The sequence below is a fragment of the Canis aureus genome, chromosome 1 (assembly GCF_053574225.1).
Source record: "Canis aureus isolate CA01 chromosome 1, VMU_Caureus_v.1.0, whole genome shotgun sequence".
Taxonomy (NCBI): domain Eukaryota; kingdom Metazoa; phylum Chordata; class Mammalia; order Carnivora; family Canidae; genus Canis; species Canis aureus.
The window spans coordinates 25,835,529-25,861,364 of record NC_135611.1 but is presented as its reverse complement, the minus strand read 5'-3'; the positions used below and the strand labels follow the sequence as shown (position 1 = coordinate 25,861,364).

Genomic DNA, 25,836 nt, shown 5'->3' with positions numbered 1-25,836 from the left:
GTCTGTGTAGGTCCAGTGAGTCTTGTGTGATGGAAAGTTTGATGTAATTTGTTCAATTTCTGAAAAAGAATCAAGGGATGTGTTTGTATTTTTCTTTGTTAGAAAAATCACTTAATGTTTACAGTGTGTAAGAGTCCCCCATGCTTGTTTATGAGGGCTTTAAGGAATGCAGGAAAAAAAAGATTTCAAAAAGAAGGCACAATCAGCTCAAATTCTGTTAGAAATAAATGATGCTAACATTAATTGAATGCTATTATAGATGTCTTTTTGTGGAGGTGTTGCTATAAATATGGGTAGATTGCTGTTAAGAAAGACGATTTGTGCAGTATTTCAAATAACACATGACATCTTAATTTTGCTTAATTTATATAAAAACACTAAGCTGAAACTGAACAGTTGTTGAACTATAGATAAATGTGGTGCTGCTGTTCTTTTTAGCCAGGAGAGGTAATGTTTCATAAAAGGGTCTCCAGTGTTTAAGAACATAAATTGTAAAAGACATTAAAATGTTGCACACTCCTTTTTCACTACATGTTTCAACTCTAGATCATAAAAGATGAGAACATTTATACTTTCAGTTTCTCTCATGTCCCTTTTCTGTATTTCCAAATATTTATTACTGAGGTTATAATTTTGGTATTTTCCAGATTGTACATTTTCCCATGTATTCCTCAAACCAAATCCCCACAATATTTAATGCAGCTTTTAATCTTATAGGATTTCTACATTTCTGAGGTCTTTCATTTGATTCATCAGAATGTTATTTGCAAGCTGGTTAATCAAGAAGTGTTTCTAGATGCTTTATGCCCTGTGGGTTTTTTTTTAATATTTGAGAATTTCTGCATTTATATCTGGACACTATTTGACTGGATATAACATTTTAGGGCCGTATCTTTTTTTTCCTCTTGGGAGGTCTCTTTGGATGAATGGTAATATTCTTCGTCTACCTGTAGAAATCATAAGTTAAACTGAACATAGTTCGGTGTTGAATATCTGCATTAAATTTTCCTGAAACATAGTGTGTTCTTTCATTACATTTATTCACTTACTTTTTCTTCATTTCAGGGAAATTTTCTTATATCTACAAAGTTTTTTCTAATCTATTTGGGGTTTTTCACAAATGCTTTCTCTTGTAATTTTTTGATAGGGTTTTCTGCTTCTTGCTTTTTCTAATTTATTTGGTGCTAAATTTGTTTCATCCTAAGTTTATTTCCATTGGTCTGCTATCTTCCTTTTCATCTCATTCTGTTGTTTTAAATTCTTGTAGGTGAGCTCTTGCTTAATTAAATTCATGCTCTTATTAAATAAACTTACTACATGAAACACTTGTGGGAATTCTCTCTGGTATAATTGGTTTATATTTTCTTCTAGAGTCAACTTTTTCTGTCTCTTTTCATGAAATGTGATATAATTTCTTCTTTACCCTATGTTTGCAGGATTGTTGTGTCATTTCTTGCTTACACCAAGCTAATTCTGTCTGAAAATGTCTCTTTGCTTTGATAAAATGTGGATGAATTCTTGTCTGCCTTCTAATAAGCAAATCTGACAGTAGCTCTCTTTCTCTGCACACCACAGTTTGAGGTTTGGTTGACATATTTTATGTACACACTTTTCCATAGTTTGAGGGTAAAGGGCTGTGAGGATAGAGGTACAGAAATGGGACTGGTATGCTCTGGGTTCTGTGCATAGGTTATTCCTTCCTCAGACGTTCTTAAGAAAATCTCCCGAAAAGTATTCTTTCTTTATTTCTTTTTTTTTTTTTTTTTAAGGATTTGTTTTAAAGAGGCAAGGAGGGGCGTGAGAGAGGGAGAGAAGGTCTTAAGCAAACAACTCCTCACTGGGCCCAGAGCCCTATGTGGGGCTCAGTTTCATGACCCTGAGATCATGACCTGAGCCAAAAACAAGAGTCAGGCACTCAGCTGACTGTGCCACACAGGTGCCCCTTTAAAGGTTTTATTTTTAAATAATCTCTGCACGCAACATGGGCCTCAAATTCACAACCCAGAGGTCAGGAATCACATGCTCCACCGACTGAGCCAGCCAGGCACCCTCCTGAGGAAGTTTCCTAACTGATTGGGATGTAATCCCTTTCCATAGAAGAATGTCCGAGGCCTTTACATCATGCAGTCAAATCTTCTGTGGCCCTGAAGCTTCTCTTCCACCTGGGAGACAACTTTACTGTGGGCTTCCCAACATTCCTTTACTCTGAGAGTGTCAAAAGGATCAGGAGTTATACTTGGTTAGGTCAGATTGCCTGACTTTCTTCTTTAACAATTAGATTATAAAGTGTATGACGTGATGTTTATCTTCTTTTTCATTGGCTTGTTGGTATGTTTTTATTTCTGTTTTACTATTGGCTTTTCAAGTCAAATTGCTTGAGGTAGAATTACACGTGACAAATTGCACCTGTTCTCAGATGTGTATACCTATTTAACCCCATCACAGACAAGGTATGGAACATTCTCCTCACCCCCAAAAGTTCCCTTCTGCAATTTAGAGACAAACCCACCTCCCACACTGAGCCCCAGGAAACTGCAAATCTGCTCTACATCATCACATTAGTTTGATCTTTTCTAGGTTTTATAAAAATGGAATCCTATAGTATGTACTCTTTTGTGCCTGGCTTCTTCGATTCAGAATGTTTCTGAGATTCATCTATGCTCTTGTATATATCAGCACTCCACTCCTTTTTATTGTTGGGTGGAATTCCCTTGTGTGGATACACCAACATTCGTCTATTGATTAACCAGTGCAAAGACATTTGGATTGTGCCCAGTCTCTGGCTGCTATGAAGAAAGATGCCATGAACAGTATTGTATTAGTCTCTGTATGGACATATATTTTCCATTTTCTGGGCTAGCATGTGTTTGTGGAATCATTGGATTGTATACCAAGTTTGTTTATCTCATAAGACTCTCAAAATACTCTCCAAAATTACTTGTCAATAATGTATAAGAGCTCCTAAATTGCATTCATTTTAAAGCGTATGTAGTGGTATCTTATAGTGGTTTTATTTTCCATTGCTCTTATGACTAACAATATTGAGCCTCTTTTCACGTGCTTATTGGTTATCTATATGTTCCTTTTTAATTCAAATTTTTGTCCATTGTTTTGTTTCATTGGGTACTTGTTTTCTTATTATAGAGTTGTAAGAGTTCTTTATATTTTTAAAGTGTTCTTTACACTTAAGATATAAGCTCTTGGTCAGATATATTTTTACCACTAGGAGAAGCTAGTCTGTGAAGATTTTCATTTTTAATGGTATTTTTTAAAAAGATTTTATTTATTCATTCATGGGGGTGGGGAGAAGCAGGCTCCATGCTGGGAGCCTGACGCGGGACTCGATCCCAGGACCTGGGCCAAAGGCAGGCGCTAACCGCTGAGCCACCCAGGGATCCCCTTTAACGGTATTTTTTTGAAGCCATTTTATCATTTTTTGTTTATTTTGTGCTTTGGATATCCTGTGTAGGAAATATTTGCCTACCCAAGGTTATGAAGATTTTTTCCTGATCCCACCCCTCTATAAAGTTTACATTTTTCAGCTTTTGTGTTTATACTGATGACCCACGTTAAGTAAATTTATGTGTGTGTTATGAGGCAAATACTGTAGTTCACCATTTTTCATATGGCTATCAAGTTATTCAAGGGCCATTTGATGAAAAAAAAAAACCCACCTTTTTCCTAGTGAATTATCCTCAAATGTTTGTTGAAAATCATTGGATCATACATTGACTATATCTTGGCTGTGAATTTTGTTTCACTGGTGTTCATGTTTAGCCTAACTCTAATATTAGACTCTGTTATCATAGTTTTATAGTAAGTCTTAAATAAGAACATATATGTCACCAAACTTTGTCATTTGTTTCTCTTTCCAGAGTTACTTTGGGTAGTCTTAAGTTCATTTCATGTGTATATATATTTTTTTAAATCAACTTGTAATTTGATTAAATTTGCAAAGGAAAATTGCTCACCAATATTAAATCATAATGTAATTTGTTTTTATCAACTACAGTGATACATAAATAATACCCTCTTATTTATATATGCATCTGGATAGACATTTACACCCTGCTCAGATGTACAAAAATGAAACTCTTTTAATTTCTAAACCATTCCCAATATTCCTAACCAACTCTCAGTTCCAGTGAGAGCAGAGCTTGCTACCTCAAGGTCACATGTTTCTGGTCTAAAGCTTAGTCTTTTAAGGAAAAATACTTAGGATAAAGATTTATTTTTTTCAAGATTTCTCCTCTTTCCATCTCTTCATTTCTTTCTCTCCTGGGGTAATCAAGAAGTGTGGTATAGGATATGCTGGAAGGAGTAGGTTTGTTGGTGTGACGTCATTATAGATAGAGGCCTGAACAAAGTCATCAGGAATGCAGAGGAGATAATAAATACAAATCAAGCTGCCATCTCAGAGGGGCTCGGGACCACATCCCCAGGTCATCAGCCTGGGTCATGCGGTCACTGGACATGTGAAGTTTCTTTACATCCTTTTACCTATATTTATAGTAAATTAATAAGTGTTTTTCTACCATTTATGTTACTTTATGCTGTGAAATCTCAAAAAAATTTACTAGTTTACTGATTTATTCTAGCAGCAAAACTTTTAAAGATTTCATGTATGTACCACTGTTCACTCTCACCAGCAAGGCTTGGAAAACGCAGCCATGAGGTCCCTTGGCTCTTCCCCCACTCCCCCCTTGGCTCTTTAATAGGGATTCCAGTGCCACCTGGTGGTGTTACGGGGATTACAGGTTATGATTTTGTTCCAGCATTTCTCACTGGTTAGGAAATGGATTTTCTTCTTATCAAGAAGGACACCTTATCTCATTAAAAAGCAAATTTTATTTTTAATATGTGATTTTAAAAGATTTTATTTTTAATAAAATCTAGCTTTTGCCTTCCGTGTATTTAAAAGGACATAGTAGGGGTGCTTGGGTGGCTCAGTCAGTTGAGCCTGTGGACTCTTGGTTTTGGCCCAGGTCACAGACTCACTGTTGTGGGATTGACCCCACCCCCACCCCCACCCGACACCTTTGGGCTCTGCACTCATTGTGGAGTCTGGTTCAGATTCTCTCTCTCTCTCTTCCTCCCCACCCCACCTCTCACAAATAAATGGATAAATAGACACTATGTGTAAATGTATTAGGCTCCTATCAAGTTTTTATTTTATACTAATTCTGGATTGCATCTCTACAAGGTTTCATTGAATGTTTAATTTTATTTAAATTTTTTAAAAAAGATGTTATTTATTTATTAAAGAGAGAGAGAAACACGAGTGGGGTGTGAGGGGCAAGGGGAGAAGCAGGTCCCCCACTGAGCAGGGAGCCGGTTGTGAGGTTGGATCCCAGGACCCCGGGATCATGACCTGAGCCAAAGGCAGTTGCCCAACTGACTGAGCCACTCACACAGCTCAGAATGTTTAATTTTAGAATTTTATAGATTTTTAGGTCATTGCTAGATATGTTTAGGGTTGTATGATGCTGACTGCTCTTTCTTTAGAACTTTTAACTTTACGATCTTTGTGCAAAATAATGCATTTAAAATGCAGCAAAGGTATGTTGTCTTTAATTCAAGGAAAAGGGAAGTTAGAAATGAGGAATCTAGAGATCCTCGTATATTATCCATTGTTGTACTCATCGTTTCACTTATTGGAGTAAGGGGGCAATAATTTTAGTTTATGCATTAAAAATTTATTTTCATAATCCTAAAAGATCAATGAAGAAGGGCTAATTTACTTTAAAAGCTAATATTCAATGTGCCTAACTAGCTTGTGTGTGTAAGAGAGCAATTAAAGGCATAAATAAATGAAGAACTTGTGGGGGTGCCTCTGTGGCTCAATTGGTTGAGCATCCGACTCTTGGTTTTGACTCAGGTCATGATCTCAGGGTCGTGGGATCATGCCCTGTGTTTGGGTCTCTGCTCAGTGAGGAGTCTGCATCTTCCTCTGCCTCCACTTTTCTGCCACTACCCCCGCTTGTGCACACACTTTCTCTCTTCCTCAAATAAATGAATAAATATTTTTTCTTTTTTTTAATAAAAAATTTATTTTTATTGGTGTTCAATTTGCCAACATACAGAATAACATCCAGTGCTCATCCCGTCAAGTGCCCCCCTCAGTGCCCGTCACCCATTCACCCCCACCCCCCGCCCTCCTCCCCTTCCACCACCCCTAGTTCTTTTCCGAGAGTTAGGAGTCTTTATGTTCTGTCTCCCTTTCTGATATTTCCTACCCATTTCTTCTCCCTTCCCTTCTATTCCTTTCACTATTATTTATATTCCCCAAATAAATGAGAACATATAATGTTTGTCCTTCTCCGATTGACTTACTTCACTCAGCATAATACCCTCCAGTTTCATCCACATCGGAGCAAATGGTGGGTATTTTTCGTTTCTTATGGCTGAGTAATATTCCCTTGTATACATAAGCCACGTCTTCTTTATCCATTCATCTTTCGATGGACACCGAGGCTCCTTCCACAGTTTGGCTATCGTGGCCATTGCTGCTATAAACATCGGGGTGCAGGTGTCCTGGCGTTTCATTGCATCTGTATCTTTGGGGTAAATCCCCAACAGTGCAATTGCTGGGTTGTAGGGCAGATCTATTTTTAACTCTTTGAGGAACCTCCACACAGTTTTCCAGAGTGGCTGCACCAGTTCACATTCCCACCAACAGTGTAGGAGGGTTCCCTTTTCTCCACATCCTCTCCAATATTTGTGGTTTCCTGCCTTGTTAAATTTCCCCATTCTCACTGGTGTGAGGTGGTATCTCATTGTGGTTTTGATTTGTATTTCCCTGATGGCAAGTGATGCAGAGCATTTTCTCATGTGCATGTTGGCCATGTCTATGTCTTCCTCTGTGAGATTTCTCTTCATGTCTTTTGCCCATTTCATGATTGGATTGTTTGTTTCTTTGGTGTTGAGTTTAATAAGTTCTTTATAGATCTTGGAAACTAGCCCTTTATCTGACTCGTCATTTGCAAATATCTTCTCCCATTCTGTAGGTTGTCTTTTAGTTTTGTTGACTGTATCCTTTGCTGTGCAAAAACTTCTTATCTTGATGAAATCCCAATAGTTCATTTTTGCTTTTGTTTCTTTTGCCTTCGAGGATGTATCTTGCAAGAAGTTACTGTGGCCAAGTTCAAAAAGGGTGTTGCCTGTGTTCTCCTCTAGGATTTTGATGGAATCATGTCTCACATTTAGATCTTTCATCCATTTTGAGTTTATCTTTGTGTCTGGTGTAAGACTATGGTCTAGTTTCAATCTTCTGCACGTGGCTGTCCAATTTTCCCAGCACCATTTATTGAAGAGACTGTCTTTCTTCCAATGGATAGTCTTTCCTCCTTTATCGAATATTAGTTGAACATAAAGTTCAGGGTCCACTTCTGGGTTCTCTATTCTGTTCCATTGATCTATGTGTCTGTTTTTGTGCCAGTACCACACTGACTTGACCACAGCTTTGTAGTACAACCTGAAATCTGGCATTGTGATGCCCCCAGATATGGTTTTCTTTTTTAAAATTCCCTTGGCTATTCGAGGTCTTTTCTGATTCCACACAATCTTAAAATAATTTGTTCTAACTCTCTGAAGAAAGTCCATGGTATTTTGATAGGGATTGCATTAAACGTGTAAATTGTCCTGGGTAACATTGACATTTTCACAATATTAATTCTGCCAATCCATGAGCATGGAATATTTTTCCATCTCTTTGTGTCTTCCTCAATTTCTCTCAGAAGTGTTCTATAGTTTTTAGGGTATAGATCGTTTACCTCTTTGGTTAGATTTATTCCTAGTTATCTTATGCTTTTGGGTGCAATTATAAATGGGATTGACTCCTTAATTTCTCTTTTTTCAGTCTCATTGTTAGTGTATAGAAATGCCACTGATTTCTGGGATTGATTTTGTATCCTGCCACACTGCTGAATTGCTGTATGAGTTCTAGCAATCTTGGGGTGGAGGCTTTTGGGTTTTCTATGTAGAGTATCATGTCATCGGCAAAGAGGGAGAGTTTGACTTCTTGTTTTCTAATTTGAATGCTTTTTATTTCTTTTTGTTGTCTGATTGCTGAGGCTAGGACTTCCAGTACTATGCTGAGTAGCAGTGGTGAGAGTGGACATCCCTGTCTTGTTCCTGATCTTAGGGGAAAGGCTCCCAGTGCTTCCCCATTGAGAATGATATTTGCTGTGGGCTTTTCATAGATGGCTTTTAAGATGTTGATGAATGTTCCGTCTATCCCTACACTCTGAAGAGTTTTGATCAGGAATGGATGCTGTATTTTGTCAAATGCTTTCTCTGCATCTAATGAGAGGATCATATGGTTCTTGGTTTTTCTCTTGCTGATATGGTGAATCACATTTATTGTTTTATGAGTATTGAACCAGCCTTGTGTCCCATGAATAAATCCTGCTTGATCATGGTAAATAATTTTCTTAATGTACTATTGGATCCTATTGGCTAGTATCTTGAGAATTTTTGCATCCATGTTCATCAGGGATATTGGTCTGTAATTCTCCTTTTTGGTGGGGTCTTTGTCTGGTTTTGGAATTAAGGTGATGCTGGCCTCATAGAACAAGTTTGGAAGTACTCCATCTCTTTCTATCTTTCCAAACAGCTTTAGGAGAATAGGTATGGTTTCTTGTTTAAATTTTTGATAGAATTCCCCTGGGAAGCCATCTGGCCCTGGACTTTTGTGTCTTGGGAGGTTTTTGATGACTGCTTCAATTTCTTCCCTGGTTATTGGCCTGTTCAGGTTTTCTATTTCTTCCTGTTCCAGTTTTGGTAGTTTGTGGCTCTCCAGAAATGTGTCCATTTCTTCTAGATTGCCTAATTTATTGGCGTATAGCTGCTCATAATATGTTTTTAAAATCATTTGTATTTCCTTGGTGTTCGTAGTGATCTCTCCTTTCTCATTCATGATTTTATTAATTTGAGTCATCTCTCTCTTCTTTTAATAAGGGTGGCTAATGGTTTATCTATCTTATTAATTCTTTCGAAGAACCAACTCCTGGTTTTGTTGATCTCTTCCACAGTTCTGGTCTCGATTTCGTTGAGTTCTGATCGAATCTTTATTAACTCTCTTCTTCCGCTGGGTGTAGGATCTATTTGCTGTTTTTTCTCTAGCTCCTTTATGTGTAAGGTTAGTTTTTGTATTTGAGTTCTTTCCAGTTTTTGAATGGATGCTTGTATTGCGATGTATTTCCCCCTCAGGACTGCTTTTGCTGCATCCCAAAGATTCTGAACGGTTGTATCTTCATTCTCATTAGTTTCCATGAATCTTTTTAATTCTTCCTTAATTTCCTAGTTGACCCTTTCATCTTTTAGCAGGATGGTCCTTAACCTCCATGTGTTTGAGGTCCTTCCAAACTTCTTGTTGTGATGTAGTTCTCATTTCAAGGCATTATGGTCTGAGAATATGCAGGGGACGATCCCAATCTTTTGGTATCGATTCAGACCCGATTTGTGACCCAGTATGTGGTCTATTCTGGAGAAAGTTCCATGTGCACTTGAGAAGAATGTGTATTCAGTTGAATTTGGATGTAAAGTTCTGTAGATATCTGTGAAATCCATCTGGTCCAGTGTATCATTTAAAGCTCTCGTTTCTTTGGAGATGTTGTGCTTAGAAGACCTATCGAGTGTAGAAAGCACTAGATTGAAGTCACCAAGTATAAGTGTATTATTATCTAAGTATGTCTTAACTTTGATTATTAAATAATTGATATATTTGGCAGCTCCCATATTCGGGGCATATATATTGAGGATTGTTAAGTCCTCTTGTTGGATAGATCCTTTAAGTATGATATAGTGTCCCTCTTCATCTCTCACTACAGTCTTCGGGGTAAATTTTAGTTTATCTGATATAAGGATGGCTACCCCTGCTTTCTTTTGAGGACCATTTGAATGGTAAATGGTTCTCCAACCTTTAATTTTCAGGCTGTAGGTGTCCTTCTGTCTAAAATGAGTCCCTTGTAGACAGCAAATAGATGGGTCCTGCTTTTTTATCCAGTCTGAAACCCTGCGCCTTTTGATGGGGTCATTAAGCCCGTTCACATTCAGAGTTACTATTGAAAGATATGAGTTTAGTGTCATCATGACATCTATTCAGTCTCTGTTTTTGTGGATTGTTCCATTGGACTTCTTCTTAAAGGGGAATTTTAAGAGTCGCCCTTAAAATTTCTTGCAGAGCTGGTTTGGAGGTCACATATTCTTTCAGTTCCTGCCTGTCTTGGAAGCTCTTTATCTCTCCTTCCATTTTGAATGAGAGCCTTGCTGGATAAAGTATTCTTGGTTGCATGTTTTTCTCATTTAGGACCCTGAATATATCCTGCCAGCTCTGCCAGGTCTCTGTGGAGAGGTCTGCTGTTACCCTAATACTCCTCCCCATAAAGATCAGGGATTTCTTGTCTCTTGCTGCTTTAAGGATTTTCTCTTTATCTTTGGAATTTGCTAGCTTAACTATTAAATGTCGAGGTGTTGAACAGTTTTTATTGATTTTGGGGGGGGGACCTCTCTATTTCCTGGATTTGAATGCCTGTTTCCTTTCCCAGATTAGGAAAGTTTTCAGCTATGATTTGTTCAAATACATATTCTGGCCCTCTGTCCCTTTCAGCGCACTTGGGAACCCCAATTAAACGTAGGTTTTTCTTCCTCAGGCTGTCGTTTATTTCCCTTAATCTATCTTCAGGGTCTTTTAATTGTTTGTCTTTTTCCTCAGTTTCCCTCTTTGCCATCAACTTGTCTTCTATGTCACTCACTCGTTCTTCCACCTCGTTAACCCTTGTCTTTAGGACTTCTAGTTTGGATTGCATCTCATTCAATTGATTTTTAATTTCTGCCTGATTGGATCTAAATTTTGCAGTCATGAAGTCTCTTGAGTCCTTCATGCTTTTTTCTAGAGCCACCAGTAGCTTTATAATAGTGCTTCTGAATTGGCTTTCTGACATTGAATTGTAATCCAAATTTTGTAACTTTGTGGGAGAGAGGACTGTTTCTGATTCTTTCTTTTGAGGTGAGGTTTTCCTTCTAGTCATTTTGCTCAGTGCAGAGTGGCCAAAAACAAGTTGTATTGGGAAAAGGAGAAAAAGAGAGGAGAGAAAGAAGGAAAGAAAAGAGAAAAAGAAAAAAAAAAAAAAAGAAAAAAGAGAAGAAAGAAAGAAAAAAGGGTGGGGGAAGCAAACAAATCAAAAAGCAAAAAAAAAAAAAAAAAAAAAAAAAACAAACCACCCACGGGGGAGTATCTTCTGATTCTTTATACTTTAAGTCCCTTGACTTCCTTGACTTCCCTGGAACTTGTCCGTCTAGTTGGTCTTCTGGGGGAGGGGCCTGTTTTGCTGATTTTCAGGTGTTAGCACTTGGGGGAGCTGCTCTCCCCCTGCCTGGTGCAGGGCTCAGTGGGGTTGTTTACCCCGTGAGGCTCCAGGAGGAACAACCCCAGCGGCGGGGCCAGCTCTGGAGCCCTGGAGTCAGCCCAGGCAGTAACTCTGGAGCTCTCCGTCTGCAGGGCCTGGAGGCTCTGGGGTGGGGCCGCTGATCTGCTCAGCTCGGGGCAGGAGCGTCCTTGCTGTCCTGGGCCCTCCCGGCCTCTGCCTGTCCCGGGGGTAGGCCGGATCCCGGGCTGTGTCCCCCGCGCCCTGTACTCCCGGTCTGCGCTGTTGGATTCATGCTCCCGGCAGTGCAGCCCCCTCGGCGGAGCCGCCGCCTGAGCCCCTCCGAGCTGCTCCCCGGTCCAGCCGTGCATGCCTGTAGCCCTTAGGGAGCTCGGCGCACTCTCCCGGGGCGCAGGTGTCTGTTAGTGTTCCAGGGAGCCTGAGGGCACCCCCAACCTGAACTCCCTGCGAGCCCCTTTCCGCCCGGGAAGGTTGGTGCAGCTCCTGCTTCTCTGGGACGGGGGTCTCCTGTCCTGGGGACACTCGCCCCGGCCTTAGCCCAGCTCCTCGCTGGACCCCTCCCCCTTGGAGGCCTTTTGTTAGTTTAATTCTCCTCCCCCCCTCCAGTCTTCCTACCTTGATAGAAGCGCAAACCCTCTTCACTGTAGCATTCCAGCTGTTCTCTCTTTAAATCTCAGGCCGAATTCGTAGATTTTCAGGATAATTTGAAGGTTATCTAGGTAATTTGGTGGGGACAGGTGATTTGGGGACCCTACTCTTTCGCCATCCTGCCCCTCCCTGAATAATATTTTTTAAAAAGAAATTGTGAAGATCAAATATTAAAAGTATAAATTCTTAAACTGGAGATTAATTAGTTGCTCATTACTGAAACCACTGGAACATCTTGGGATGTTATAGGAGCCAAATGCCTGCTGGTTACCCATGATAATCTCCAAGACACCATGGATTAGTTCAAGTAAATCTTTGTGGTGTGCCAACACTTACTTACACTTTTCCTTTTTTTTCAGCAATCAATAACATAAAACTTATGTTTAATGACACATCACCCAGAGTATCTTTTCAAGCAGATTGTGTCATTCTTCTATGATTTCTACTTTCTTTCTTTCTTGGACATTAATGTGTTTTTTAGAGCAGCAAGTGGAAGCAAGAGTATACCTTTTGCGGAGTATTTTTTTTCTCAGTAAAATTTGAAAAATACTGGTTCAGTTTCAGATTTTTAAAATTTATTATCACCTTAGGCAAGTCAAAACAGGGCAGCCAGCATGGGTCTGGGTTTTCAACTCTACGGAACTGAAATTTCCATGTCTTACCCTGCTTTTAAAAACCTACACATTTCTTTAATACACCATTAGCATTACATTCTGCAGAACTGAATGCGTGCCAGCTCCATTGTTAACAAGAGCCAAAACAAACAAACAAACAAACAAGGAATCATGAAGCTGGAGCAAGCTTTCTGAGTCAAAATTAAATGTCTAGAGTAGTACCCATCTGCTACTAAAATAAGGAATTTCCTTTTTTTTCTCCAAAGGCACCTTATTTGGTATATGTATTTCTTCTGGCATTTGCTGATGAGTCGATCAGTCCTTTGCATTGGTTTTTCTATGTGTGTAAAAATGGACAAATATGAGGTCTATTTTAGAATGTTGAAAAGTAGTGGAAGCATGTCATGCTTTTGTTCTGAATATGACTGATTGTAGTTATTCTAAATTCAGGACCTGGCCCTTCATTATCAAGAGCCCCAAGCAGTATAAAAACCTTTCTTTCATGGATGCAATGAACAAGTTTAAATGGGCTAAAAAGGAAGGTCTTTCCTTCAACAAGCTCGTCCTTAGCTTGCCTGTGAACGTGAGATGTTCCAAGACAGACAATGCAGAGTGGTCGGTAAGCCCTATTTTGTTTTAATCTTTGGAGAAACCAGATGTCACATTTTGCCCAATCCCTAATGGGTAAAATCTAAGGAACAAACACACATCCATAAATCTAGTGTTTCGGTTGTCTTTGATATGTCTGGTAATTTAGTTGTTCAATACTGCTTGGGTTGAATGTAAACTCCTGATTCCACCCCCTACGAAGAGGGAGATGGACTGCCCAACTGAGGCCAGAATGAAGCAGGGATATGGCGGGGTTGGAACTTCAAAGAGCAACAGACCCAAGTTTGTATCTCTTGTTCCCAAAGATGCCTGTGGTTCTCTCCTCCACCTCCCTCTGAATCTCTAAGGCTCCCACCCACCAATCCCTGGCTGGCTGACTGTTCTTCAATCACTGGCATTGTCTAACCTTTTGTTTTCAGATTCAGGGGATGACAGCATTACCTCCACATGTGGAAAGACCATATAAAACAGAGCCTTTGGTGTGTGGAGCCTCTTCTTCCTCTTCTCTACACAGAAATCGCGCTCTTGAGCTACCCGTGGGCTTTGTGGTGTTGGGCAGCATGCTGCACAGCACAGGCTTATGGTCATGATTCTGTGCTTGGGGACGATGTTTCCTGTGATCCAAACGTGTCCAGTGCCAGACACTTTGAGCATGAAGAGTGAGCGTGAGGAGCATGGAGACCTTTCCTGTCACATACTCCCTTCCTCCCCACTACCTGAGAGATGTCCATCCTTCCCCATCTACCTGAGAAATGTTGATTGGGTTCTCTTCTTTTGCTCAGATATGTCTGATCAAATGTTTCCATTGCCAATAATGCAAAGCTGGACTGACTTAACACAACCTCTTTTTAAAATTTGGATTAAGTTAAGTGGAGGTGAGAGTTCTTTATTTCTTTCCATATTTCATTTTATTTAAAGACTCATTGTTATTTCACTTTTTAGTTTGTGATTTGGCTTCTAGCTTCCTTTCTTAAAATGCTTTCATCTGAAAAATGTACAAGAAACACTCTCTGTTCCACATTTCTTCTTCTTTATTGTTCTTTGAGTGTGACTTCCCAAGTGTGACAATAGTCCTTATGTCCTTCAGCGGTAATCCAGCTCTGCCCTTGTCTGCGAAAAACTGATGAGCCCCTTACCTCAGTACTTTTCAGTGATGCCCATTCTAGCTTCTTGGTCCGTCTGAGCCTAATGATACTCCCAAACAACCCCAGACCTATCTATCTCAGAGCATTTTCCTTTTCCTTCCCTGCTCAGCGCTGACCAGGTGAGTTTTTCTTGAGCTCTGTCACTCTCTAAAAGGAAAGGAGCTAAAGGAAACCCAGAAATGGGACATAATGGATTGTAGGCTGAGGGGAAAATGTAGCTGGCTGCAAACCCAGGCTGTGGGGGGTGGGGGGTGGGGGGGGGGGCGGTCCTTTGCAAGGTTCCAGGTCACAGGCCCGAGTATGAGCCAGGCTGGGAGGGTGTGAGGTCTCTGCAGTACTTCACTGACCCCACTAGGTGTCACATGTGCCGCATCCTGGCTCAATTTGAGTCAGTTGCTATTGTAGATTTATTTTTATATTAGTTAATAAACTAATTTTCCTTAGTAAAATTGTCACCGATGGAAAATCTTGTCACTTCTTAGGTTCCCTTTCAGTAGCTCAGCCAAATATCATTGTGTGTCCTGTCCTCATTTCTTAAGCTAAGTCTGTTTGGATCATATTAATAAACTAAATAAAATTAAATATTTGTGTGATATCTTGTATACTCCTTGAGAGAAGCAAGGAATTCAGTACTGATGTGTCCAGTCAAATGGATTGAGAATGTTGCATTTTTGTATTCCATTTTGAAGCCCGCAAATAATGTCTTCAACACAAACTATATCATCTTTTAAATAAATACTGTATTTTGGAGTGTTTCCTGGTTGGTTCTTAGAATTTATCCCCTTAATGAAATGTTTGTAATATTTATGCAGCATATTTCATAGTTAACTTTACTTGTTTTTATTTCATAAGTGCTATATCGAATTCTGTGTTTTCCATTCAGATATTTGTATAAGCAACACAATAATCCCAAACACTCCCTATTTGAAATTTTGTGTTTATTTTTACTTTAGAATGTTTGGATTTGAGATGTCAAAGTAAAGTTATTTCCTTTGGAAATTATGTCATAATATATTTGTTTTCATTGTTCTTAGTAAGGAAGGTGAATATACAGACTAGAAAGGGATACACAGCTTTTGGAAGCTTGCATTGGTGGATGGGGGAAATCTACATTTTCAGTTGATGTTAGTAAGAGTAAAGCTGACATTTTTCTCTTAAGAATTCTCATGAATGTATAATTTTGGGGCGTTGACTCTTTATTTGAAATTAGGATAGGTTATCTGTTGATAATTCGGTAAGATTCTGATTATTTTATAAGTTAGTTTCTCTTACAGTGAGCAGATCTTCCTGAATAGCCCAGGCTTTTTACTACTGCCCTTGGTTACATTGTATGACTTGTTTCCGAGGCTAGCAGGATTGCCTGAGACCCAAAGGAGGACAGAGTCGCCATGTCAGATGGCCCCTGCTTTGATTCTTAATGCAAGAAGGGTGGGAAAAACATATGTGATGAAGCCAATTTTCATCAAAGCCAGATGAAGGTGAGGGTATCTTGGATGATCACTTTCTCTGAAGGAGTCTCAGGCAGCATCAAGAGAGTCCTAGTAGTGAAAAGAGAGATGCAATCCACAGAAGCAAACCTATTAAGACCTTTGAACTTCCAAATCTATTCTTTTTAAGTTTGAAATTATTTCAGGATAGCAAGTTACAAATGTGAATGAAATAATGAAGGATCTACCTGCAGTACAATGATCCAAGTGGTCTTTCTCCTCTAGGCAGTAGCCCACCATTTTGGAGAGGCAAAAAGAGAAGTTGGGTTGTAATTATTCCATCCATTAATGGGTTTTGCTATTTGTTTTTTCAAAGTTGCCATATTTTTTAGATTTACTTCAGTAAATAGGCATTACTACACATTAGGTTTATAATCAAGGGAAAAACACAAATAATATATAAGTTATATTAAAAAATAAATATATATAATTGAATTATTCCTAACTCCAAGACCTCTTTTGATTTTGTTTTTGGGATCCTTCTTCACTCCTTGGATTCTTCAAGTCCTTTATTTGTTCTGGACCTCCAAATTGGGCATATGCCAATCTTTAGTCAGAAGTGGCAAATTGAGGAATAATCTCCTGGGGCATCTGAAGAATAATCATACTAGCTTCTGCAACAAATACCAAAAATATTACTTCTTAATACAAAAAGGTTTATTTCATGTTTATTTAATAGTTCAATATGTGTGATTCATTTGGTAACTGACTATCCTTCTTAAAGTGTTTCAGGTACCCAAGATCCTGTGATTCCATCATCCCTAGATCCTGTGCATTCATCTTGTTGATAGAGAGAAGCCTGATCTAGAAGTGATATATGTCACTTCTAGATTCACTGTCAATTAAAATTAGCCACATGGCCTCACTGAATGCAAAAGGGGCTAGAAGTATAATGCTTAATTGGGTAGTTGCCTCCCCTTACAACACTATAGAAGAGTTATTTCTGCTGCAATGTATATATTTTTGCAAAACTGACTTTTATCTAGTTCAGTGATTCCAAGATTTTTGAGTTAGAAACAATCAAACAAATGTAGGGGTGCCAACCATACATTTTGTCAAATAGAGCACTAATCAGAATACTATTTATTTCCCAAATTTTATTGAAAGTTTCCTTGGAGTGTTGGCCTTAGAATTGTGAACAAAAGCAGGTATTATCTCTGCCATGATGGAGATTTAGCCTTGTGATGATGAAGCTCATAGTTGAGTCAACTAAAATCTATTGCCAACATCTCACTTAAAAAAGTAGAAGGATTCAGAATAAATGTCAATCCTTCAAATTGAATAAATTGAACTTTGTGAAAAACTTATTCATTCACTTTTCCATAAACTTGGGCCTGAATCTAGTTTGTATCTTTGATCATCTTAGGCTTGCAAAATCTTGATTGACAGCTGTATCCAAATCCAGCATAGTCAAACAGATACTTCATAAGCAGGAAACAGATAATTTAATAAATTGATGGCAACACCCCATACTCCCCTGGCCAGAGCTGTGTTCCATGGAAAATATAAAAAGTCATAGAAAATTGTTTCAAGAGTTAAGCAGGCTTACTACAGAACTTCTCAGAGTCTTTAAAATATAAATATGCATTTGAAAGTCCAAAAGAAGTTATGTCCTATGAAACATTTCCCAATGTACCATTTTGTGGTGGAGCAGCATACCGCAAGAAACAAGCTTTGGGACATCTATTTATCTTGCAGAGCATGGCCAGGTTTCTGTAACAAGTTTTTGGAAGATTCCAAACTGTTTCTGGGCAACTATAAAACAGCCCAACAGACATAGGCCTTCCACCTGTGTTCGCTGGTCTCTGCCTTCCTGTTCTATTTTGCCAACAAACAGAAACTATTTTTTTTTAATTAATCTGGAGGTAGTACAATATACAGAGAGAATTTTAAAAAGGAATATGGGAATATTAAAATATATATACTAAAATGAATTACATGGCATGAATGAGGTATTTGAGAAATGTTGACAAATAAGGCTGTATGTCTTTGGAAAGTTTATGACCTATAGGCATAGACGAATTGTGTGAAATTGATGTAATACAAAAATAAATTTGGAAACTATGGGAATAATCTAAAAATGTAGGACACAGGCCAGCATTGTACCAATTTCCTTCTTAATATTTTTAAGTAGCTCCAGTTTTTTTTTTATCTTTAACATTTAATGAAAACAGAGCATTTTAACAGGTTCTATGCAAACATGGTTCTAATATTGATTTGCTGTTACTTTATTTTTAAAAGGGGGTAGCGGTGGGGAGATACAGAGGCTAGGTTAACCTGGCCCCAACGCTCAGGATCATAACTTATGAGTTACAGGACTCAGATGTCCTTGACTGTACAAGCATCAATTAAAGCCAATAAAGCCTGTTTCTACCAACATATCAAACTTTCTTTATGCCTTTTAAGACTATAAAATGGGCACATACCTGAGGCATAAGCTTCAGGCCAATGGGTTTTTAAGGGCTGCTTAAGAACCAGAATGAAGGATACATTCTCCAGTTTAAGGATACATTTTACAGTTCAAAGTATGTTCTTCCTTCTAAAAATGTGACACAAAGAATAATTTATACCAACTGCTTTTTATTATCGAGTTTCAGAAACCTTTCACAAGATGGTAAAAAAAAGTGGGGGGGGACTTTACAACCACAGCTAATGTTATTTTTTTTTCCATTGTTCCCAGTCAGCTCCAAACCCATTGTGTGCAAAGCCCATTTTTCCATGCATCTAAATGATAGATACAGGCTATGAAATTCTTTATTCTATTTGTAGCAGCTTACGCAGGTGCAGCCAAACACAAAGCTTCAGGACAAATTGTACACAAACTTTACAATGTGGGATTTGGATTTAAAATATGAAACATAAAATCTACACAAAACAGATAAAAATCAAGCACAGATACCAGGACTGAAACCCATGTGGGAAAGGGAGTCTTGTTTCCTTTCAAGTGCTTTATTCTGCTACAGAACAGTCAAAATGAAGATGTAAAGCTTTGTGGTTAGTTTAAATTACACACTCTGTAGATACTATACCAATTTTAAAAGTTACACATAGACCAACAAATGTCCATCAGTTCTTCTGGATTGACCAGACACTCCAGCTGGATCGCTGAAAGCAAACCGGGCAAATGTGGAAAAGAAAATCCACCTGTGCAATTTGTTTGCAGAGTTTACTGATGGGCACATTGCACTCCTGGTCCATGATGGCTGCTGCTTTCTTCATCAGAGCTATCATTATAGGCTTCACGCTTCTGACCAACTCCCAAGCCCCGAGTGCTATCAAATTCTTGAAGCTCTACCTCTTCTGTGTCTCCAATTATGTTTGGAACTTCTGGTCTAGATGGCAGAAGATCTTCTAGTTCAGAAAGCTTGTCTGGGTTGATCCAGTTGTTTTCAGGAAACTGCACATCAAACTTTATGTAAAGATCACCTTTTTCAAAGGGATTACGATACTGTGGCATTCCTTCACCTCTAACTACACGAACATATCCTGCTTCAATTACTTTTCTGGGGGGGTGGGGTATTTCACCACAATCTGACGTCCATCAAGGTGCTTAAATGTGAACTGAAATCCACATAGAGCTTCAACAAGTCCTATCTTATATGTCATGGGCAAATCATTCCCATCTCTCTGGAACACCTCATGTTCCTTCTCTTGTAGCAAAAGAACAATGTCTCCTGGTTCCACTCCTGGGGTGGTCTTTCTTTGGTTCAAACCACGGATTACATTTACCCCATTGTTGATGACCCTTACATGATGGGCAGGATAGCATGTGCCAACGTCCTCAGTGACCTCTACGCCATGGGGGTCACGGAATGTGACAATATGCTGATGCTCCTTGGGATCAGTAATAAAATGACTGACAGGGAGAAGGGATAAAGTGATGCCCCTAATTATACAGGGTTTTAAAGATGCAGCAGAGGAGGTGGGAACGTCTGTGACTGGTGGCCAAATGGTGTTAAACCCCTGGATTGTTCTAGGAGGAGTGGCTACTACTGTCTGCCAGCCCAATGAATTCATCATGCCAGATAACACAATCCCGGGGGATGTGCTGGTGATGACGAAGCCCCTGGGGATGCAGGTGGCTGTGGCTGTGCACCAGTGGCTGGACATTCCTGAAAAATGGAATAAGATCAAGCTAGTGGTCACCCAAGAAGATGTAGAGTTGGCGTACCAGGAGGCGATGATGAACATGGCCAGGCTCAACAGAACAGCTGCGGGACTCATGCACACGTTCAATGCCCACACCGCCACTGACATCACGGGCTTTGGGATTTTTGGGGCACGCGCAGAACCTAGCCAAGCAGCAGAGGAACGAGGTGTCCTTCATGATTCACAACCTCCCTGTCCTGGCCAAGATGGCTGTTGTGAGCAAGGCCTGTGGAAACATGTTTGGCCTCATGCATGGGACCTGCCCAGAGACATCAGGAGGCCTCCTCATCTGTTTACCGTGAGAGCAAGCCTCCCGGTTCTGTGCAGAGATCAAGTCTCCCAAATATGGGGAGGGCCACCAGGCATGGATTATTGGGATCGTGGAGAAAGGCAACCGCACCGCCAGAATCATAGACAAGCCCCGGATCATCGAAGTTGCACCACAGGTGGCCACTCAGAAAGTGAACCCCACCCTGGGTGCCACCTCTTAATCTAGACCTAAGTAGCTATCTGGTTTTGTTTTTAAATAGAGCTATTTCTTTTTTCATCATTTCAATTAAAGACGATACACGACAACAAAAATCTCATTGTGTCTACACATCTGGTGACCTTAGGTCGATTTGTGAGTGGATGCAATTAATAAAATAAAATAAAATCCATTAAAAAAATGTTCAATGCTGACCTGTGCAAGCGGGCTGTCAATATGGTCCCCTTCCCCCGCCTGCACTTCTTCATGCCCGGCTTCGCCCCACTGACCAGCCGAGGTAGCCAGCAGTCCCGGACCCTGACGGTGCCCGAGCTCACCCAGCAGATGTTTGATGCTAAGAACATGATGGCTGCCTGTGACCCCCGCCATGGCCGCTACCTGACTGTGGCCGCAGTATTCAGGGGCCGCATGTCCATGAAGGAGGTGGACGAGCAGATGCTGAACGTCCAAAACAAGAACAGCAGCTACTTCGTCGAGTGGATCCCCAACAACGTGAAAACAGCTGTCTGTGACATCCCACCCCGGGGGCTAAAGATGTCGCCACCTTCATCGGCAACAGCACAGCCATCCAGGAGCTGTTCAAGCGCATCTCAGAGCAGGTCACGGCCATGTTCCGGCGCAAGGCCTTCCTACACTGGTACACGGGTGAGGGCGTGGACGAGATGGAGTTCACAGAGGCCGAGAGCAACATGAATGACCTGGTGTCTGAGTACCAGCAGTACCAGGATGCCACGGCCGAGGAGGAGGGGGAGTTTGAGGAGGAGGTGGCCTAGAGCTGATACCTGGTAAAGCGGGTGGAAGCTGTGTGAACTCTTTATTCGCTCACAACCTGTTCTCTGATAGCCGTGTCTCTGTGTGCACTCGCTCTTTTTCCTGTCTGGACGTCACATGCTGTACAGATGCCACCATTAAAGCATTTTCATAGTGAAAAAAAAAAAAACTTTCAAACTTGTGAATACACAAGCAAAATGATGCCATACATTTTACCTAATGCTTTGGAATTTGCCAAGCGTTTTCACAATATTTTTCATTTAATGCTTAAAATTGCTCTTATAAGAGAATAATTATGTTCAGAAAAGCTAAGGAGATAGCTTTTTATGCCTCAGTAATCACGGAAGACGTGTTTCAATCACTTTACAAACTGCATGTGAATGAACAAGATCCAAATTACTTGGACTTGATAAGCTTCCGTTTTCCCACCGGTAAAGTGGTGACAGTATTTTCTGATCTTATAAAGTGGCTTGTGGACCAAAAGTGGTGATGAAGAAATGGCACTGGCCACACTATGCTGGTCAATGTTGGTTTTTGCCCTCTCCAAAAGATCTGGCATTGGAGTGTGCGGCTACCTGACAATAAATGCAGATTTTTTTGCCTACCCTTCAGACACACTCAACTAAAATTTGACTTTAACCAAACACTTTTGCTAGGCGAATGATATTTAATCAAATGAATATTAGATCTTGGTGAATTTGACAATCACTCCCTTAAAAAGATTCTCTAACGACTGATTACCTATTACCTCTTATGTTTCTGAAGAAGAAAAACATCGTATTTTGCTTTTTTCCCCCCTCTTGGAAATAATGAGTTCTCACAGACATGAATGCCTAGGGTTAATGAGGTAGAAGAGAGAGTGAGTGACATAGAAGACAAGTTGATGGTAAGGAAGGAAGCTGAGGAAAAAAGAGAAAAACAATTATGATCCTATGAGGAAAGGCTTAGGGAAATAAATGATTGCCTGAGAAGGAAGAATTTATGTCTTATTGGGGTTCCAGAAGAGACCAAGAGGGAGAGAGGCCAACAAAGTATATTTGAACAGATCATAGCTGAGAACTTCCCTAATTTGGGAAGGGAAGCAGGCATTCAGATCCAGGAGATAGAGAGGACCCACCCCCAAAAAATCAATAAAAACTGTCAACACCTTGACATTTAATAGTGAAAATCTGAAAAAACAAGGCCTATATAGGTAATCTGATGACACTAAATTCATGTCTTTCAATAGTTACTCTGAACGTGAATGGGCTGAATCAAGAGACACAAGGTATCAAACTGGATAAAAAAACAAGACCCATCTATTTGCTGTCTACAAGAGACTCATTTGAGATCTGAGGACACCTACAGCCTGAAAATGAAAGGGTGAAGAACCATTTACCATTCAAATGGCCCTCAAAAGAAAGCTGGGGTAGCAATCCTCAAATCTGATAAAGTTTATCCCAAAGACTGTAGTAAGAGATGAAGTGGGACACTATATCATACTTAAAGGGTCTATCGATCAACAAGAAGACCTAAGAACCATGAATATTTATGTCCCTAATGTGGGAGCTGCCAAGTATATCAATCAATTAATAACCAAAGTAAAGACATACTTAGATAATAATACACTACTAGTAGGAGACTTCAACGCAGCACTTTCTGCAAATGACAGATTGGCTAAGCACAACAGCACCAAAGAAACAAGGACCTTAAATGATACACCTTAAAAAATGAAATCCATCTGAATCAGATGGATTTCACAGATATATACAGAACTTTCCATCTGAACACAACTGAATACACATTCTTCTCAAGTGCACATGGAACTTTCTCCAGAATAGACCACATACTGGGTCACAAATCAGGTCTCAGCTGATACCAAAGATTGAGATTGTCCCCCATATTTTCAGACCACAATGCTTGGAAACCTGAACTCAATCAAAAAAAGAGATTTGAAGGAAACTCAAACACGTGGAGGTTAAAGAGCATCCTACTAAAAGATGAATAGGTCAACCAGGAAATTAGAGAAGAATTGAAAAAATTCATGGAAACTAATGAAAATGAAGATACAACTGGTCAAAATCTTTGGGATACAGCAAAATGGCCCTAAGAGGATAATACATCACTATACTAGCCTCCCTCAAAAAACTGAAAAAAACCTCAAATGCACAAGCTAACCTCACACCTAAAGGAACTGGAGGAAGAACAGCAAATAAAACCTACACCAAGCAGAAGAAAAGAGAATAAAGATTTGGGCAGAACTAAATGAAATAGAGACCAGAAGAACTGTAGAACAGATAAAAAAAAAACATTCTTTGAGAGAATGAATAAAATAGATAAACCATTAGCCAGCCTTATTAAAAATAAAAGAGAAAAGACTCTAATAAAACCATGAATGAAAAAGGAGAAATCACAACCAATTCCAAGGAAATACAAACAACTTTAAAAACATATTATGAGTAGGTATACACCAACAAATTAGGCAATCTAGAAGAAATGGATGCATTTCTGGAAAACCACAAACTACCAAAACTGGAACAAGAAGAAATAGAAAACCTGAACAGGCCAATAACCAGGGAGGAAATTGAAGCAGTCATCAAAAACCTCCCAAGACACCAAAGTCCAGGGCCATCAAACTTTTAAAGAAGAAACAATATCTATTCTACTAAAGCTGTTCCAAAAGATAGAAAGGGATAGAATACTTCCAAACTCGTTTTATGAGGCCAGTATCACCTTAATTCCAAAACCAAAGACCTCACCAAAAAAGAGAATTATAGATCAGTATCCTTGATGAACACAGATGCAAAAATTCTCAACAAGATCCTAGCCAATAGGATCCAACAGTACATTAAAAAGATTATTCACCATGACCAAGTGGGATTCATCCTCCAGATGCAAGGCTGGTTCAACACTGGTAAAACAATTAACGTAATAGATCATATGAACAAGAGAATAAACAAGAACCATATGATCCTCTCAATACAGAGAAAGGATTTGACAAAATACAGCATCCATTCCTGATCAAAACTCTTCAGAGTGTAGGGATAGAGGGAACATTCCTCAGCATCTTAAAAGCCATCTAGAAAAAGCCCACAGCAAATATCATTCTCAATGCAGAAACACTGAGAGCCATTCACATAAGATCAGGACATGACAGGAATGTCCACTCTCACCACTGCTATTCAACATAGTACTAGAAGTCCTAGCCTCAGCAATCAGGTGAAAAAAAGAAATAAAAGGCATTCAAATTGGCAAATAAGAAGTCAAACTCTCCCTCTTTGCAGATGACCTGATACTATATATAGAAAACCCAAAAGACTCCAACCCAAGATGGCTGGAACTCATACAGCAATTCAGCAGTGTGGCAGGATACAAAATCAATCCCAGAAATCAGTGGCATATCTATACACTAACAATGAGACTGAAGAAAGAGAAATTAAGGAGTCATTCCCATTTATATTTGCACTGAAAAGCATAAGATACCTAGGAATAAACCTAACCAAAGAGGTAAAGGACCTATGCCCTAAAAACTACAGAACACTTCTGAAAGAAATTGAGGAAGACACAAAGAGATGGAAAAATATTCCATGCTCATGGATTGGAAGAATTAATATTGTGAAAATGGCAATGCTACCCAGGGCAATGTACACATTCAATGCAATCCCTATCAAAATACCATGGACTTTCTTCAGAGAGTTGGAACAAATTATCTTAAGCTGATTTCTGTGTAATCACAGAGCCTGAATAGCCAGCAGAATACTGAAAAAGAAGATCAGAGCTGGGGGAATCACAATGCCGGATTTCAAGTTGTACTACAAAGCTGTGATCATCAAGACAGTGTGGTGCTGGCACAAAAACAGACCCATCGATCAATGGAACAGAAGAGAGAACCCAGAAATCAGCCCTCAACTCTATGGTCAATTAATATTTGACAAAGCAGTAAAGACTATCCCCTGGGGAAAAGACAGTCTCTTCAAAAAATGGTGCTGGGAAAATTGGACATCCACATACAGAAGAATGAAACTAGACCACTCTCTTACACCAGACACAAAGATAAACTCAAAATGGATGAAAGATCGAAACGTGAGACAAGATTCCATCAAAATCCTAGAGAAGAACACAGGCAACCCCCTTCTTGAACTTGGCCACAGCAACTTCTTGCAAGATACAGCTATGAAGGCAAGGGAAACAAAAGCAAAACTGAACTATTGGGACTTCATCAAGATCAAAAGCTTCTGCACAGCAAAAGAAACAGTCAACAAAAAAAAAAAAAAAAAAAAAAAAAAAAAGAAACAGTCAACAAAACTCAAAGACAACCTACAGAATGGGAGAAGATATTTGCAAATGACATATCAGATAAAGGGCTAGTATCAAAGGTTTATAAATAACTTATTAAACTCAACAGCAAAGAAACAAACAATCCAATCATGAAATGAGCAAAAGACATGAACAGAAATTTCACCAAAGAAGACATACACATGGCCAACGAGCACATGAGAAAATGCTTCTCATCACTTGCCATCAGGGAGATACAAATAAATCGAAACCACAATGAGATAC

The 25,836-nt window shown here is 39.5% G+C and overlaps 2 protein-coding genes and 1 pseudogene across 2 annotated transcripts in view; all 3 read left to right on the top strand.

Annotated features, from left to right (window-relative positions):
• Positions 1-15,158, top strand: part of MOXD1 (monooxygenase DBH like 1) — a 95,566-nt gene extending 80,408 nt beyond the window's left edge. Inside the window, exons 11-12 of the mRNA XM_077893321.1 lie at positions 13,100-13,268; positions 13,678-15,158. Of these exons, the coding sequence (XP_077749447.1) occupies positions 13,100-13,268; positions 13,678-13,848 (340 nt within the window). The 3' untranslated portion in view covers positions 13,849-15,158. The remainder of the gene's footprint in view (positions 1-13,099; positions 13,269-13,677) is intronic.
• A 3,931-nt stretch (positions 15,159-19,089) lies between these two features.
• On the top strand, positions 19,090-20,530 carry LOC144286217 (selenide, water dikinase 1 pseudogene; annotated as a pseudogene).
• A 5-nt stretch (positions 20,531-20,535) lies between these two features.
• On the top strand, positions 20,536-21,466 carry LOC144311188 (tubulin beta chain-like). The gene is given in 2 exon segments (XM_077893331.1): positions 20,536-21,064; positions 21,067-21,466. Coding segments are annotated over 2 exon segments (591 nt in total). The 5' UTR covers positions 20,536-20,706; the 3' UTR covers positions 21,300-21,466.
• The last annotated feature ends 4,370 nt before the right edge of the window (positions 21,467-25,836 follow it).